General features: G+C 39.2%; 1 protein-coding gene across 2 annotated transcripts in view; it reads left to right on the top strand.

Moving 5' to 3' along the window:
• Positions 1-18,566, top strand: part of LOC124802496 (poly [ADP-ribose] polymerase tankyrase) — a 295,411-nt gene that overhangs the window by 212,434 nt on the left and 64,411 nt on the right. The window contains exons 9-11 of one of the 2 annotated variants that reach the window (XM_047263314.1): positions 1,299-1,397; positions 1,486-1,651; positions 2,392-2,611. In XM_047263314.1, coding sequence (XP_047119270.1) covers positions 1,299-1,397; positions 1,486-1,651; positions 2,392-2,611 — 485 coding nt within the window. Of the gene's footprint in view, positions 1-1,283; positions 1,398-1,485; positions 1,652-2,391; positions 2,612-18,566 lie in introns of both variants that reach the window. The other variant, XM_047263313.1, reaches the window with a different exon arrangement.

The following is an 18,566-nucleotide window of genomic DNA, read 5'->3' as shown; positions in this document are numbered from 1 at the left end:
GCTTTGTTGCAGGTGTTGCACCACTTTTTACATTGATATGATTTCCAGCCAGCTGTCCAACAGGAGGAATGGCCATTGCCAAACTGTGGCCAAGAGTAAAAATAGACCTCCCTGTGGCACAACATGCAGCTGAACATAACAGCTTAATTTCACTGACTGCTTCATTACCCAAGCCATCTGAGTCCTCCCAACCACCACCCGCTTTTATGAACTCTGGAGATGGGAATTACCTGTAAAACACATTCACCACTCCCATAGCTACTCCGTCCTCAACCTACGCTAACAAACAGTCCCCACACCCTCCACCCAAAAGTTTCGACCCCTTCTTTGCTATTATCTCCTCTCAATACTTGTCTCCCAGCCTCTTTGTTTGCCAACACTCCTGCTTATCTTTCCTGGTCCGCGCCTTTTATCCCCACCTCTCTGCCCCACAACCTCCTGACACTGCACCTGTTGGCATTGTAGTCCCTGTACACTCCTCCAGGCAGCATTTGTCACTCTCCCCACCTACACACCACTATCCCTTCCCCTATCCCTCCATATTGCTTGCATCCCACGATTGTTGCATTCTGGCTCGAGATGCCGGAGTTGGCGGTCATGAGTGCATGAGGTGTGCTTGCTTGTGTATATGAATGGTGTGTGGTTCTCTTTTGTTGATGAAGGCTGTGGCCAACAACTTTATGTGTGTCTTAATTGTGCCTGTCAGAAACTTAACAAGTCTTCTTTACCGCAAGTAGCAATGTTTATCTTTTCGTACATTGCTGATATTCCTAGTTGGAGTTTCCATTTGTTAGTGTTATTTTGTGTCTTTCTAGATGTTATTGTAGCATGTGTGGGTTTCACACGTCTTTATGTACGTAAACTGTTATTTTGACCTTAATTTTTGTTTTAGAAGGATGTACTTCAGTGCATTCCTATAAATCCAAAGATCTTGATTGTGCAACAATTTACATTTTGCAAATAAAAAGAGCCTCCATGTTTGGTTGTATAGATAGATAAAAAATTACCAAAAAAAAGGCTAATGCTTTCTAAAAGGCATGAAAAATATTGAGAAAATTGACAGTTGTTTATTTTAGTTGTGTGTGTGTGTGTGTGTGTGTGTGTGTGTGTGTGTGTGTATAAAAAAGGAAGTAAGTAGGGTTATATTACTTTGACTGCAGGACTTTTCTTCAGGCTATGATGTTAATGAATCTTTCTGAAAGACAGAAAGGAAAATAATTTGTGTGCTCTGTAAAGATATTTTCTTGGATGTGACTTGCAAAGAACTCAATTTCTCCCAACAGTTCTTCATTTAACAGGCATTCTACGCCTCTCCATTTTGCTGCTGGCTACAACAGAGTGGCTGTGGTGGAATATTTACTGGCACATGGAGCAGATGTCCATGCTAAAGATAAGGGGTATGTATTACTATAAGTTATGGATGTCACTGATATAAATAAATTTATTCCATAAGTGTAAATGGGATTAATTTATTATTATTTCCAGGGGACTCGTTCCGTTACACAATGCTTGTTCGTATGGTCATTATGAAGTGACTGAACTGCTTGTGAAGCATGGAGCTAGTGTAAATGTTGCGGATTTGTGGAAGTTCACACCTCTACATGAGGCTGCAGCTAAAGGCAAATACGACATAGTACGACTTCTGCTCAAGGTTTGGTTATTGTACTTCTGCTAAGAGTTTGATTATTATATTTAAAAAATTTGTAACATGTAAATTGTGGAGGATCTTTTAAGGATGGAATTGTGAACATTGATGTCTTAAGTCCTGAGATGGTGGTGTGACCTTAATACTCTCCAGCATCAAAAATTAAAATTGCAGACAGTGTCTCACAAGCCTAAACTACTTACCTACAGATAAATGGCCTGTTTCTCATTAGATATTATCCACCCACTTTTCCTTTAACGTGAAAATTTGAAATTTTGTTGAGGTGCGATCACAGTGATGGTATAGTGCAGAAGAGAGAAAGTAACACCTGCAAAATGCAGGAGCTAAATGAAAGAAAATAATGCCACAATAAATAATGAATAAATGAAGAAGTTAAGAGTATTAAACTTCCCATGCATTGACTTCCAGGTACAGTGGATGTTTTAGATAACTGTCAGTGTGGCTGACTGCTTTCTTTCATGTGCCTTTCCGTGAAAGTTTTCCTACTCGTATATATTCTTCAGTAAACTTTCTATGTTGCATATCATTATTATCAATCAGTTTGGATTAAATAGGCCAAATTACAAATTCAAAGTCCGTAAGAACCATTGAGGTTGCTCATACTGTTTTATGACAGTATTTTTATCTTTGACTAATACTAAACTGACAAACACCCATTTCTTGTGAAAGAGAAGGGGAGAAAGTGTATGAATTATGATTTGCTATGTAAGAACTTAAAATTTCAGCATGGTGCCGATGCTAGTAAGAAGAATAGAGATGGTGCAACTCCTCTGGATCTAGTGCGTGAGGGTGATCAAGATGTGGCAGACCTTTTAAGAGGTAATGCAGCATTGCTAGATGCTGCCAAAAAGGGCAACTTGGCACGGGTCCAAAGGCTTGTCTCATCAGAGAACATAAATTGTAGAGATGCTCAGGGACGAAATTCCACGCCACTCCACTTGGCAGGTAAGAATTCTTTCATAACAACTTGTTCCTACATTCTATAATGGTGAAAATCCTTTTCATATATTTTGTTGATAAATGTGAACATAAAATTTAATGGTCATACCTACATAAAAAGTTGTGCAAAAAATAGAATAGAGCTGATGTATACAGGGTGGAGAAAAATTGTCACAAAATTATAACCCCATATAGCTGATGCCAATAGGAACCAAAATTACTAAAGTTGTGTTGGTCGACAACACAACATTTTTAAACTATGGAAACTTGGTGCCACACACTCCCATTAGCCGTGGGATTGCCATTGCCATTCTTCTGTTGATGCGCAGCGCTATGGTTGTCGGAGTGCATGACACCAAGTTTTCATTTTTTTAAAATTGTGCATTGTTGACATACACAACATTCATAATTTTGGTTCCTACTGGCATCAGCTATCCAGGGTTAAAATTTTGTGACACAATTTTTCTCCACCCTGTATAATGACATGATGACAATTGCTAAAAATGTATGGGAGTTGGTTATACGTACTAATGCCTTTCTCCCCCCCCCCATCTCTCTCTTGTCTACTCCTCCCCCTGTAAAATTATATGTAAGAAGAGAGTATATGTGGGAGAAGCAGTGTGTCTAAGGATTAAATGCATTGCTATCATAGTTAAAATGTATTGTGAGGAAGAAAATGAAACCTTATGTTTCCATGTTTATACAATTTAATTATGTCAGATAACATAAATAATTCCTTAATTTATTTTTTAAGGTTCTCCGATGAACAGAGTTGCCTGATCTATAAATAGATAACTAAGATGATACAGGATCTGATGTTTATACAGACATTTAAATATTGGTATTTCTGTTGAATATTCATTTTTCATAAGTACATTATTTCAGCTTTGTTGTTTGTAAAGGTAAATTACATATACTCATTATATTATTCATTGTTATATGTTTTTGTGTTACAAAAATCATCCAGTTTTAGAAGAAAAACCTCTATTACTTTTAAAATTTACTTTACAGACGTCAGTGTTTTTCAGTTCTACCTACCTATTTATGCTTTTACATTGCTGTATCTTATTGTGTGTGGTAAGATTCAAAGCAGTTGTTACATTTCTTACAGTATGTCATTGGTATGCTTTTGTAACCAACAAACTGACAAAATCCTTGGGAATTACATATTGACATAAAGTGGTCCTTTTCCGTCATATCTTACTTCATGAAACACTCTTCTTGGTGTTGATAAGGGATGTCCCACTCTGCAGTTGGTAGCTGTTTTAGATACTGAACAGCAAGATATCATCGGAAACTCCCCAGAAATCGTGCTCCATGAACCATACGGAGTATAACAGTTGTTCACAACAGTCGTATCAGTTATTCTTATAAAGAGAGCCCAACGCCATTTCTTACCACGTAAAGAAATGGCATATTTCCCAACAAGCTAGTTAGGATGGCCTACTCCTCCCATGTATACAGGGTGGTCCATTGATAGTGACCAGGCCAAATATCTCACAAAATAAGCATCAAACGAAAAAAACTACAAAGAATGAAATTCGTCTAGCTTGAAGGGGGAACCAGATGGTGCTGTGGTTGGCCCGCTAGATGGCACTGCCATATGTTAAACGGATATCAGCTGTGTTTTTAAAAATAGGAACCCCCATTTTTATTAATATTCGTGTAGTACGTAAAGAAATATGAATGTTTTAGTTGGACCACTTTTTTCGCTTTGTGATAGATGGCGCTGTGATAGTCACAAACGTATAAGTACGTGGAATCACGTAACATTCGCGATACGTTATCTGTGTTAAAATGGACCGTTTACCAATTACGGAAAAGGTTGGTATCGTGTTGATGTACGGCTATTGTGATCAAAATGCCCAACGGGCATGTGCTATGTATGCTGCTCGGTATCCTGGACGACATCACTCGAGTGTCCGGACCGTTCGCCGGATAGTTATGTTATTTAAAGAAACAGGAAGTGTTCAGCCACATGTGAAACGTCAACCACGACCTGCAACAAATGATGATGCCAAAGTAGGTGTTTTAGCTGCTGTCGCAGCTAATCCGCACATCAGTAGCAGACAAATTGTGTGAGAATCGGGAATCTCAAAAACGTCAGTGTTGAGAATGCTACATCAACATCGATTGCACCTGTACCATGTATCTATGCACCAGGAATTGCATGGTGACGACTTTGAACATCATGTACAGTTCTGCCACTGGGCACAAGAGAAATTACGGGATGATGACAGATTTTTTGCACGTGTTCTATTAAGCGGCGAAGCGTCATTTACCAACAGCGGTAACGTAAACCGGCATAATATGCACTATTGGGCAACAGAAAATCCACGATGGCTGCGACAAGTGGAACATCAGCGACCTTGGTGGGTTAATGTATGGTGCGGCATTATGGGAGGAAGGGTAATTGGCCCCCATTTTATCGATGGCAATCTAAATGGTGCAATGTATGGTGATTTCCTATGTAATGTTCTACCGATGTTACTACAAGATGTTTCACTGCATGACAGAATGGCGATGTACTTTCAACATGATGGATGTCCGGCACATAGCTCTCGTGCGGTTGAAGCGGTATTGAATAGCATAATTCATGACAGGTGGATTGGTTGTCGAACCACCATACCATGGCCTGCACGTTCACCGGATCTGACGTTCCCGGATTTCTTTCTGTGGGGAAAGTTGAAGGATATTTGCTATCGTGATCCACCGACAACACCTGACAACATGTGTCAGCGCATTGTCAATGAATGTGCGAACATTACGGAAGGTGAACTACTCGCTGTTGAGAGGAATGTCGTTACACGTACTGCCAAATACATTGAGGCTGATGGACATCATTTTGAGCATTTATTGCATTAATGTGGTATTTACAGGTAATCACGCTGTAACAGCATGCGTTCTCTCGAAGGTACATTTATCACATTGGAACAACCAAAATAAAATGTTCAAAAGTACCTATGTTCTGTATTTTAATTTAAAAAACCTACCTGTTACCAACTGTTCATCTAAAATTGTGAGCCATATGTTTGTGACTATTACAGCGCCATCTATCACAAAGCGAAAAAAGTGGTCCAACTAAAACATTCATATTTCTTTACGTACTACTCGAATATGTAAAAAAAAAAAAAAAATTTGCAGTTGATATCTAGCGGGCCAACCATAGCACCATCTGGTTTCCCCTTTCAAGCTAGCCAAGTTTCATTCTTTGTAGTTTTTTTGTTTGACACTTATTTCGTGAGATATTTGGCCCGGTCACGATCAGTGGACCATCCTGTATATAGTAATTCTTTACAAGCTGTGTCAGTTGGTTTTCTGCTTAGTTGTTTTATTCCACCTACTTGCAGAAGTGAGTGGCTCCACAGTATGAAATTGGTGCCAATCCGGATGCATTTATCATTATTTGATTGACAAACAGGATTTCACCTCTTGTGTCAAAGGCAAAGTCATAATTGCTTTGTTTCTTGAAGAGGGCACTCTTCAGTTGTGTTTCCTCTCACTTTACCTATTGCCCTAAATCCAATGTTTCATGGATGCAGCAAGAGATTTTTGACTAGCGAAATAGTTTTCGAAGTTAATAGTATGTCCCTGGGATATTCAATACACTACCCTAGATCCAACACCAGGGTCAGTATTTGTATTTGTCACTTCCTTGCCACATTACAAATCAAAATTGAAACAGTAATCACTGGAAGCATACAATGCCCATAGTTTATAGCCAGATCAAATTGGCTTGTCTCAAATGAACTGTTTTTTCTGTGAGATGGCCTTAATACTTCAATCATTTCATCAACACTCAAGTTTTCCAAAAATATATGAAACTGCTGTAAGAACTTGTTAATATTTGTAATTAAAGACATAACCATGAACCCTCTATCACGTTTGTTGTCTTTAGCTTGATCATTATCACTGAAGTGAATTAGAGATTTCATATTCTGATATCTATTTTGCGAGGTAGCTTTCTTGCCTGTTTACTGTTCTAATCTGATGTCTTCAGACCAATGATGTGTTTCCGATGGAAATGTGTGATACCCTGACAAAAGTATTAAGCCTGCGAATACTCTCAGCTCTCCAATGTCAAAAGAGAAGTCGTATACATTTTTAAAGCAACTTGCTTATCACATTGATTTTCTCATGATATAATCAAATGAATTAAAATTCAAGATATTTTCTCCAACCTCAAATGGCATGAGATCCTTTATTTTCTTTTTATGTCTTCTATAGCTGCATAAGCTGAAATGTAATTTTTAGGTTTTGCCGCATATATTGGATTCAATTTACTGTAAGTTGGCAGTTGGCTGCAAAGTTTCTTCTGTTTTCTTGAGTTTACTCTATCTTTAGTGCCCATTACTTCATCATTCACAGTCCCCAAACTCATATTTTCAGTACTTTGAAAATGAATGTCCACCAACCCAGGAACATCCAGAACATTTACAGTAGCTGTTGCACCGTTATCTGCCTCATCTTCATCTCTCAAAGCATCAGTATCTGGAAGAATAGCAACCACATTAACATTTTTTCATTGTCTTTATCAAAAACTAAATTGTTCGTCTTAATGTTTGCCAACCAACAATGTAGACCAGTAATGGCAAATTCTTTACTTGTAGTATTATTATATGAACCTTTTGCTGCAGAACCAGTTAACAACACAAAAAAGTAAACATAGAAAGTTTATAAACAGTAATGTGCTGCATTTGCAATGATTGTGACCTCATTTTAAAATATAAGAAAAATCTCATTCTTTGTATGTTCACAAATAAAAAAATTACAACAGTACTGTCAATAATGTAGGTTTATATTATAATAATTGGAATTCTATATAAGTTATCCCATAATTAGTAATTTAAAAAAAGACAATAGAGTCTAAAAATGATCAATTGGAGATAATGGGTTAATACGGTCTGCAAGGTTATTGTGCACAACATTAACAGGAATTGTCCAAGCAGACTTCTGTGGGGCATATCCAGTTATACTTTTACATCTGACGATGACTCTCCATCCAAAATAACATGGTTACCAAAAAGTCCTCGATCAAGTCACGCATTTCACTTGATGCCCCATATGATCATGTTTCTGATCTTAAGCATGGGTATGGCACTAAGTCAAATACTTTTTGAAAATAACAAATACTGCATCTGCCTGATTGCTTTGATCCAAAGCTTTTAGAATGTTGTGAGAAAACTGTGTGTTGGGTTTCACATGATTGATGTTTTTGGAATCCATGCTGATTGCCATGGAGGAGATCATTCTGTTAGAGACACGTCATTATGTTTGAGCTAAGAATATGTTCTAAGATTTTATAACAAATTGTTGTCAAGGATATTCAATGGTATTTTTGTGGATCACTTCGATTAAACTTCTTGTAGGTAAGTGTGGCTTTTTCCTTTGTCTGACTGCAAGGCATGGTTTTCTGTTAGAGGTATCTGCAATACATTGTAGTTATCCAACGTCCAGGGAAGATGATGTTGAGGTGTTGGCAAACTGTAAAGCGGAAGTGTGGTGGTGCTCCTGTCATGTAGGAACCACTTAACCTGTCATTTTGCCAAAGGCACAGTCTCGAGCAACTGAGGCAGAGTATTCCACAACAAGTTCAGGTATGTTCCTCCATCGAGGCATTAGTGAATAGTAACCAGTCCAAGTATTTGGTCGCCAAGAATCCCTGCCTACACATTGATGCTGAACTGATGCTAATGAGATGCCTCAACCATTACCCGAGGATTGTCTATAGCCCACAGATGATGATTATAAGGGTGATGATGCCAGTTCTGATAAAGGCTACCTTGTCATTAAAGAGGGCTGATGACAGAAATCCTATAATTGTGATGGTCTGTTGAAAACACCATCTTCAGAATCCTTCCTGGAGAGGGAAATCCACAACTGATAATCCTAACACTCCTTGCAGGTGATAAGGATAGTAGCAGTTGTCATGCAGAATACACATAATCTTATTTTGGCTTACACCTTGTTGGCGGGTCACTGGCCTGGAGCTTGTAGTGGTGTTTGTCTCAGTATCCGGCAGAACCTGGTCCTCCAGATCTGGTGTACGCACAGTCCACTGCTTCCCTGCACATTCTTCTGTCTGAAAGCACCCATGATAACACAAATGCTCAAAAAGGGCTTGAAATATTATGTGATTTGATTGGTGATTGTGATTGTGAGGGTACTTGCTTTGGTATAGCCGTGCTGCCTCTCGACAATTCCCATGTACTTAGCCTTAAACAAACACCATCTCAGCTTGTCCCCAACGTGAATATTGGACCATTGTGCTGCTTACAGTACGTTGTATCAGTCTCACAGCCTGCAACACACAAGGAAAACACAGCACATGGTCAGAGATGAGACCGATGACCTCGCCGTTTGGTCTCTTCTCCCCAACAACCCTCAGAGGAACCGTCATTCATCAGTGCCATCTACTGTGGCAGTGATGCATTTTCAGGTGCATGTTCATAGGACATTTTTTCCTCCATTTTGGGTCAGGAATCTGTCCCTGCAGTTTGCCAGTTTTGTTAACATTCATTCTGTATAACTTTCTGCTTATTTCAGTTGTTCTTTCTACTTGGGTAATTGTTGTCATGTGGTAACTGACACCTGTTTCGATGTGGATAGCCTCAAAGAGGTCAGGTCTATTTGTCTCAGTTAGATCCAATCTATTTCCATCTTGGGTTGGGTTCAGAAATGTCTATTGTAGGTAGTTTTCAGAGAAGGTATTTAATAATATTTCAGGGGTTGTGTTATAATGCCCACCACTAACAAAACTGTAATTTCCCCAATTGATTACTGGATGATTAGTCTCAGCTGATGGTTACAGTACAGTAGGTAAAGTTACGTACAAGCCAACGGAGGTTTTAAGGCATTTTGTTTAATATTTCACTGATACTTCTGGATTTCCTACAGCTATCATTATCTGGATTGGATTGAGAGTCACCTAATCTAAAAAAAGAAAAGCAAAGGAAAGAAAGAAAGTGTATGCACCCCACACCCAGTCAGCTACATAGGTAGCAGCCTCTGATGTGTAGTGCACACCTGACCCTTTTAGGGTGACCTTACAGTTAACCCTATGGAAGTCACAGCATAGGTTGTCACAGAAACCCTCAAGGTATCTGGTTTAGTCGTTCCACTTGACTCAGAACCAAAGGACCGCAATCAGTTCTGCGGACAATGCTGCAAATTGTGAGCTTCGTAGGAACTCCACTTGTGAGATTGGTCTTCTCAACCTTCTCTGCCAATTGCTAGAATGACCCACGAATGATTTCGGTGCCCACATGACAGGCATCATTTGCTCCTGCGTGCACCACAATCTGCAGTTGGTTGCACCCTGTTCCCGCAGTTGCTGCTGGAATATCCACTTCAGCATGTTGGATGAGGTCCCCAGGCACATACACTGAGGGCACCTGGTGTCCTTTCCTGTCCCTTGCTGCCATTTTTCTAAGGGGTACAACAGAACAAGGTGACGCAGTGGTTAGCACACTGGGCTCGCATTCAGGAGGACATTCCATCCAGATTTAGGTTTTCTGTAATTTCCCTGAATTGCTCCAAGAAAATGCTGGGATGATTCCGTTGAAAGGGCACAGCCCATTTTCTTCTCCATCCTTGACCCAATCAGAGTTTGCACTCCATCTTTAAACCCTCAATGTCGATGGGACATTAAACACAATCTTCCATCCTTTCTTAGGGGTACAATCATTTGCCATACAGTTGAAGTGCCGATAGTTAATAGGCCTCTGTCCTCTGTCCCTCTTGACACGGTACAAAACAGTTTTCCCCAAACCAGTTGAATTAAGTCCAATTAGCTCAGTTTCAGTGAAATACAGCACCTCACATTTGTTGGTTAGGGGTAGCAGTACAAAACCCTGAGTCCACCCAGGTCCCTGTTAACCCCATATAGGATGCCTAGGTCTACTAGATCTACCATTGAAATGCTATTCACAGTCAAGTGCATGAGTGATGGCAGATCACATACTTTCTCCAGAGGAGACAGGATCCACAGGTGAGGATAGTACTTAAGGTATCTTTGGTACTGGTACCACAGGTACGTGACTTATCAGGAGCTCCTCCAACACATTGATTTGCAGCAATTTCCAATGATTTGACAGTAGGCAGGGCAATTTCCATTTCCTTACAAAAGTCAACTAACTGATACAGTGTTAAGAGTACAGCATTCACAGTGGAGCTGCGTTTTGGTTGGTGCAATGTATTACAGGACAGTGGAATATAACTTTGATCTAAGCCTGCTGATTATCTTTTAATCTGTTATGCTAAAAATAGTAATTTTCCTATAAGAATTGGACCAAATACCCAGATTTGTATTGAGGCAATATATTTGTATTAAGGCAACAGAAAAACCTGAGGCTAAAAATTACTGATTTCCTAAAACTTTTTGTGGTTAATTGTTGTGGTTAGTAAACTCAAATATCTACATCTACATACATAACCCCGCAATCCACCATACGGTGCGTGGCGGAGGGTACCTCCTACCACAACTAGCATCTTCTCTCCCTGTTCCACTCCCAAACAGAACGAGGGAAAAATGACTGCCTATATGCCTCCGCATGAGCCCTAATCTCTCTTCTCTTATCTTATCTTTGTGGTCTTTCCGCGAAATATAAGTTGGCGGCAGTAAAATTGTACTGCAGTCAGCCTCAAATACTGATTCTCTAAATTTCCTCAGTAGCAATTCACGAAAAGAACGCCTCCTTTCCTCCAGAGACTCCCACCCGAGTTCCTGAAGCATTTCCGTAACACTCGCATGATGATCAAACCTACCAGTAACAAATCTAGCAGCCCACCTCTGAATTTCTTCTATGTCCTACCTCAATTCGACCTGATAGGGATCCCAAACACTCGAGCAGTACTCGAGAATAGGTCGTATTAGTGTTTTATAAGTGGCCTCCTTTACAGATGAACCACATCTTCCCAAAATTCTACCAATGAACCGAAGACGACTATCCGCCTTACCCACAACTGCCATTACATGCTTGTCCCACTTCATATCGCTCTGCAATGTTACACTCAAATATTTAATCGATATGAATGTGTCAAGCGCTACACCACTAATGGAGTATTCAAACACTATGAGATTCTTTTTCCTATTCATCTGCATTAATTTACATTTATCTATATTTAGAGTTAGCTGCCATTCTTTACACCAATCACAAATCCTGTCCAAGTCATCTTGTATCCTCCTACACTCACTCAACGACGACACCTTCCCGTACACCACAGCATCATCAGCAAACAGGCGCACATTGCTATCCACCCTACCTGAAAGATCATTTATGTAAATAGTAAACAACAGCAGACCTACCACACTTTCCTGGGGCACTCCAGATGATACCTTAACCTCCGATGAATACTCACCATTGAGGACAACGTAAAATACAGTTATTATGGTAAATGTAGATAATGTGTACTCTTCTTTAAGGAAAAAGTTGATGTAACAGGATATGTTAGTTACGATATCTGCTACAGTAACTAAATCCCAAATGCCAATATACTCCAAACTGGATTATGCACAGATCAATGGTAACTCCGAACAATTATCAAAAATGCATGTTTATTGGCATTGATATACAATGAAATTTGGGGTAATCTATTCTTTGGCTCTAACTGTGAATCACAAACACTGAAATAAATTATCCAGAACACTCATAAAAGTAACTTATGAAAACATAGTTTTTTAAGTGTCCAAAATTCTCAAAAATAACCTATTTCTTACATATATCTAAAAATAAAGATGATGTGACTTACCAAATGAAAGTGCTGGCACGTCGACAGACACACAAACAAACACAAACATACACACAAAATTCAAGCTTTCGCAACAAACTGTTGCCTCATCAGGAAAGAGGGAAGGAGAGGGAAAGACGAAAGGATGTGGGTTTTAAGGGAGAGGGTAAGGAGTCATTCCAATCCCGGGAGCGGAAAGACTTACCTTAGGGGGAAAAAAGGACGGGTATACACTCGCACACACACACATATCCATCCACACATATACAGACACAAATGGTGTGCGAGTGTATACCCGTCCTTTTTCCCCCTAAGGTAAGTCTTTCCGCTCCCGGGATTAGAATGACTCCTTACCCTCTCCCTTAAAACCCACATCCTTTCGTCTGCATCGGCCTGTCGTCTTTCCCTCTCCTTCCCTCTTTCCTGATGAGGCAACAGTTTGTTGCGAAAGCTTGAATTTTGTGTGTATGTTTGTGTTTGTTTGTGTGTCTGTCGACGTGCCAGCACTTTCATTTGGTAAGTCACATCATCTTTATTTTTAGATATATTTTTCCTACGTGGAATGTTTCCCTCTATTATAACTATTTCTTACATAATTATACAATGCAGTTAGAGAATCATTGTTTTGAATGAGCATAGGCGTACTGTGATCAAAAGTTTTAAAAGAGCACAAATAAGTTCAAGCCTAAAGTTGATGATAACAGTAAGTGTTTTTTCACAATTTATCACAGTACAAAGAGGTATTGATATGGTCATTGAAAGATTATGCAGAAGCAATGTGAACAGTAAAATACGCGAATTTAGAATTTAAAATCTGGATACAAATATTACACTTGCAGTTTAACACAAAATGAAGTTCCACAGTCGGCGTTAAAATGTAAACAAATGTTTGAATAGCATGGATTTTTTACTTGGCTGTTTTCTTGCCAACCTCTGCATCGGCCTGCTGAAGATGAGCACCATAGTGTGACTTTATCTTAGTCAAAATTGCGAAAATTTGCACATCTGCCTGTTGAAGGTAACAGAGCCAAGACATTGCTTTGGTGTACAGATTTGCAGTTACTGACTTGTTTATTTGTAGTACAATTCCCCCCTCTTTCTTCTTTCCTTGGATTCCAGACTGTACAGTCTGGCTTGTGCTGGAGATAAAATTCATGCTTACCTAGATTCAACAAGCTACCAAATAAGTGAAGTCTTGACAATTACGTCAAATGAAATGCTAACAAAATTACGGAATTACCAACAGCTGAATGTCCGCTCTCAAACAGGCTTTTGCACGGACACTCCACTGGAACTCACTTTTCTTCTTCCCCCCCCCCCCCCCCCCCCCCCCCCCCCCCTTTTAGGCCATTGTCAAGGCAAGTGTTATTCTGTGGAGAGCAGTGAATCTCAGATACAGGGGTGAAGCTGCTAGCTGCTCGGGATAATCGCCAAGTCAGCAGGTGGCAGAAAGCGTGATCAAACTGCAGGGCTGCTTCCTGCTTACAGTAATGCTGCTTCCATCACACTTTTTAATATGCACAAGCAATACAAATTCTCCACAAAATATGCATATTCAAAACTCACTAAAACTAGTAATAAAAATTAACTGTATGTTTGGTGTGACTCATTCGTCAGTGCTGTCAACATTGTGCAACATATCACTTCACAGAAGCGACATGTTGTACCTCACTGTCTGCAGTTACAAACTGATTTGATACAAAGTGATGCATCTTCACTTTTTGTTGCTTTCTGGTGTCAAAAAATTCACTTCATTATTTTGAAGTGGTAATGAAATGAGATAAGGAGCTGTCTTTGACAGAATGAGTGTTTTTTAATACTTTTTTAGTTTTAGGTAATGGCTGAAAGCAATACTTGTAGTTCACTGGGTTACATTCGGTACCAAAAAGAGGGACACACAGCATTTCTCACATTTCTTCCACTGAAGAGTCGAAAAAATTTTGCTTCTAAGCACATGCTCAACAAATGAAAAGTATGGCTATTTTCTGAGACTACAATGTTTGCAAGCAAGAATGGAAGAAAATGCAAAGATGACAGTGTTATGATAAAATAAAGTATTCATCAAAATTGTACTTAATATGCATACAGTTTTTATTGCAAGTTATTTGTTATCACACCTTGCCTATTTCCATTGCGCATAGGTACATGAAAGTGTAGCATCTATTTTTTGCAAAATCCACATCTATTTTCATCAAACTTTGCACCTATTTTTCTTGTTTGTAAATGATTAGATGGACAATTTCAAAAGGTTGTCACAATACACGGGTGAATACAAATAAATTATTAATTCTTTCGAATTGACTTCTAAAAATTGCTGATTCAGAGCTTTTTGACTGGAATGTTAGCATTTGTAAAAACTTGTAACACATTTTTCTTACAAAGTGGCCTTTGTTTCCTTCATTTGGCTGTATTTAACCTTTCAAAAACGGTTGTGCTGTTGAAAAGCAGCAGCATTTTCCGACCAGTTAAGTGAATATGTCTCGGGCATAAGGTGTTTCTGGACATTGTCTTTTCCTGCCCAGTTTGAAGATTAAAAAATCTGCAGACTACTAATTTCGACTTCTTGCAGGCATTTGTAGCAGTGCGACCCATGCCTGACAATACTACAGATAGAACTGATGAGGCACTTAGCATAGAAGTAGAACAAAATATGTGGTAACTTGATTTTAATGTTGGGGAAGAATTTTGGTGCCGTTGAAAAACGTTACAGATCTTGTTTTCCAATCACTATAGTGCAGAGTGCGGGTACTATAGGCTGTATTCACAGATGCCCATAAGTGTAAACAGACTAGAATTTTGGCTGCCACAGAGGCAGGATCTGTGTGGGGACACAAACCCACCTCCATTTCGCTGGGCAGCAGCATGCAGCAGAACTGACACATTGTTACAGGGACCGCGAATATCTTCTGGTGTTGTAAGGGTCATAATTGAAATCTGTGATGGACCAGGATTAGTTGCTTCACTTCTTTCAAAAGAAGAAAAGAAAAAAACCCACAACACAAAGCATCTCGGGACAGCTGCCGCGCAATTGCTTGTTCAGGTTACCAGAGCGTTGTTAACAACATAGTTCAGGACCGACCTCTAGTGGTATTCGATGCAACTACAGTTCAAAACATGCGCTCCCTGATTTGCCACATTAAAACAGCCTGCATTACACTAGCTTTTGAGCTTTAGCAAAGAAACAAACATATGTAGTTTTTTCTTGTAAAATGCTAGGTCCAATGGCTGAGTACTATGTTGCACTATGCAATGTGCATCTTTAACAAACCATTCAACCGTCCAAATTGGCATGGCAGTAAATCATTGAGCACGTTGATACATCGTTGCATTTGTACATTACATTTTGCAAGTAGGTTCTTGCGCACATTATCTTTCCAAATTGGGCTTCGCCAGATGATGTACAATGCCAATAACCGCTTACATTTTTGATATAGTATGCAAATATATGGCTATTTCAGACTATCTATGATAAACAGCTCATTTGGATACAATTTTCTATGAAAAAGCATCTATTAATTAATTTCACATTTTTAGGCAAAATTTGCATCTATTTCACATTTATCATTAAATGAGAGTTTTTCCAGTATCTACTTTTTCCTCTGGTATGCTAGAGTCACATTGCTCACGATCTCTTGTACTGTTGCTACTCCATTGCCCTGCAGCTGCCAAGGTCCTGTGTAATGAGCGAGTTTGATGCATGAACTGACAGCATCTAGAAAATATAGTTTGATGAATTTTTCATAATCCCACCAATATTGTCGTAAACTGCGAAATATCCACTGAACTATGACAGTGCATCATACAAATAGTGTGTGATACTTTTTATCAAATTTTTTTGTACAATATTGCACATGAGACTTTGTCATAGGCTTAAGACACTTTTCAGGCAGATGTCACAAGTCTTCAGTACTGCTATCACTTTATGCGGAGTTTCATAAGAAATTAGTCCCCCGCCCCTCCCCCCCTCTAGTACTAATTTCATACAGACTTTTGTAGACAGCTTCTGGGTTAAGATGCAGTTTACTTCTTATCAGATCATTAAAATAAAGGCCTTCGTTCTGTAGGTAATTAACTGTAAAATCTGTATTTGGGTGTACATCCCAAAGCATCGTGAAAATGTTTTATAAACAACTTGAATAATAATGCAACTTAGTGTATAATTTTAGGCTGTTCAAATTGACCTACACTGAGAGAATTATTCATAGTTGTGTGTGATGATGTCAAGACAAATAACATCCCCCCCCCCCAAACTGTGTTTACCTCTTCTTGTAGTATTTTTTCTGCACCAGTTGGATGCAATCCACAGCCAGCTGCTTTAAATCAGCAAGTTACTTAACCAGTTTGCTAAACATCAGCTGAAATTTGCTGTCCACAGTGCCAAATAATTCAGCTTATGTACCTTCTGTATTTCATTCAGTGTCTTGAAATTTGGCTTCCTGTTGTATTCACCCTGTATGGCAAGTAATAAAAAGTTTATGAAAGTTCTTGTCTTGGTCTTGAATTTTTTATCACCACATGGACTTTAACATGGTCGTTCTTGTACTACTTTGAGTTTCTCTCTCGTCTCCACTACCACTGTTGCTGTTATTGGTTACACAAGTATGATTCTCACAGTTCCTCCAGTCTCTGTGTTTCAGTTGATGCTGCACATTTGTTTACAGTTCTTACAACTCCCCATGCTTTTCTGAAATTCATACAGTTGACGATAAATTTAATTTGTTGCTCTTGCTGTTCCTGATACATTTTTATTTGTTCTTGCTGTTCTTGGTAACTTTTCTTTATAGCCTTCTAGTCTTAGTTATCTCATAAGCTACTGGGCTTCCTGTTTTGTTAATTATGCTGCTGTCTGTGCATACAGAGTTACTTAAGCACAAAATATTTACCAGTGTTTCCTATACATGAACTATTGTTACACATTCTTTGCACGAGTTGTTCAATACTTAGTTGTTATTAAAACTACGCACAGCTGTCAGTAATCAGTTGTAGTTTCATTATCTCTCTGTATCTACCAGAAAATTTGGTCTTGATTATTGCAGCCACTGTTTGCAGTTCTTTGTTAACTCCCCCACTGCAGAACTTGTAATGTCAGTTCGGTGTTGATGTTGCGCATTATCCACACCTGAAGACACTCAGTGATGGGAGTTGTAAGCTAACAATTTGACTGGGTACTACACTTTGAGAATATAATGTCACATACCTTTTATAAAAATTTTGACACAGTACTGTGGTACTACTACATCTTATAAAAGTTATTGCAGTCCTAGATTTCAAAAAAAGATTTGTCAAAGAACTTTCACAATGTAACACAAATCTTACTGCAAACATTAGTTGGGTTTGAGGGTATTACGATTTGAAGGCTGAATTATTGATTCACTCTGAATTATCACAGATGTTCATTCTTACCATCATCATCATCATCATCATCATCATGTATTCTGCCATAGGGCAGGGCTTCATGTATATCTCTCCATGCACTCCTGTCATTTGCTGCCCTCTTAATTTTCTCATGATTATTTCTTTCCTTATACTATCCACCATCTGGTATTGTCTGCGTCTTCTTCTTCTTCTTCTTCTATTCACTGTTCCCGCCATGCACCCATCAATAAGCAATCTTCTCATCCAGTGTCCAAGCCGATTGTGTTTCCTCTTCCGGATTAACTTTAAAATTTCTCTCCCATCCCTCACTCATCTCATCACCTCACCCCCTCATTTCTCACTTCATCTACCAATTTCATCCCTTCCATCCTCCTCCAAATCCACATCTCAAATGCTTCTATTCCTCTTTCTTCCTTTTTCCTCAGTGTCCATGTCTCAGCTCCGTATAATGCCATGCTCCATATAAAACACTTTGCCAGTCACTTCCTTAGGTCCCTGCCCATGCACCCACGTAAAAGCCACCTCCTCTTATTAAATGCCTTCTTCACAATTGCCACATGTGTATTAATCTCCTTATTACATCTCGTGTCATCCTTAATTATGCTTCCCAGATATTTGAAAACTAACTTGCTCTGTATCTTCCCATCCTACCTTTATACAGGTGTCCCACTCAAACCTTCCTGATTTCAAGGACCCAGGAGAGAAAAACCACAGTAGCTACAACAATGAGAAATGTACCACACTGTAGAGCATCTCAAGAAATTTATATTCCCACATCAGGAATGCCAAGTATCGTCGCCAAAGTGCAGCATGTTTGCATGAAGTGAAAATGGTGACTCCACAGCAGCGCGCGCGC

Source organism: Schistocerca piceifrons, chromosome 6, assembly GCF_021461385.2.
Source record: "Schistocerca piceifrons isolate TAMUIC-IGC-003096 chromosome 6, iqSchPice1.1, whole genome shotgun sequence".
Lineage (NCBI taxonomy): Eukaryota > Metazoa > Arthropoda > Insecta > Orthoptera > Acrididae > Schistocerca > Schistocerca piceifrons.
This window is presented reverse-complemented; position numbering and strand designations above follow the sequence as displayed.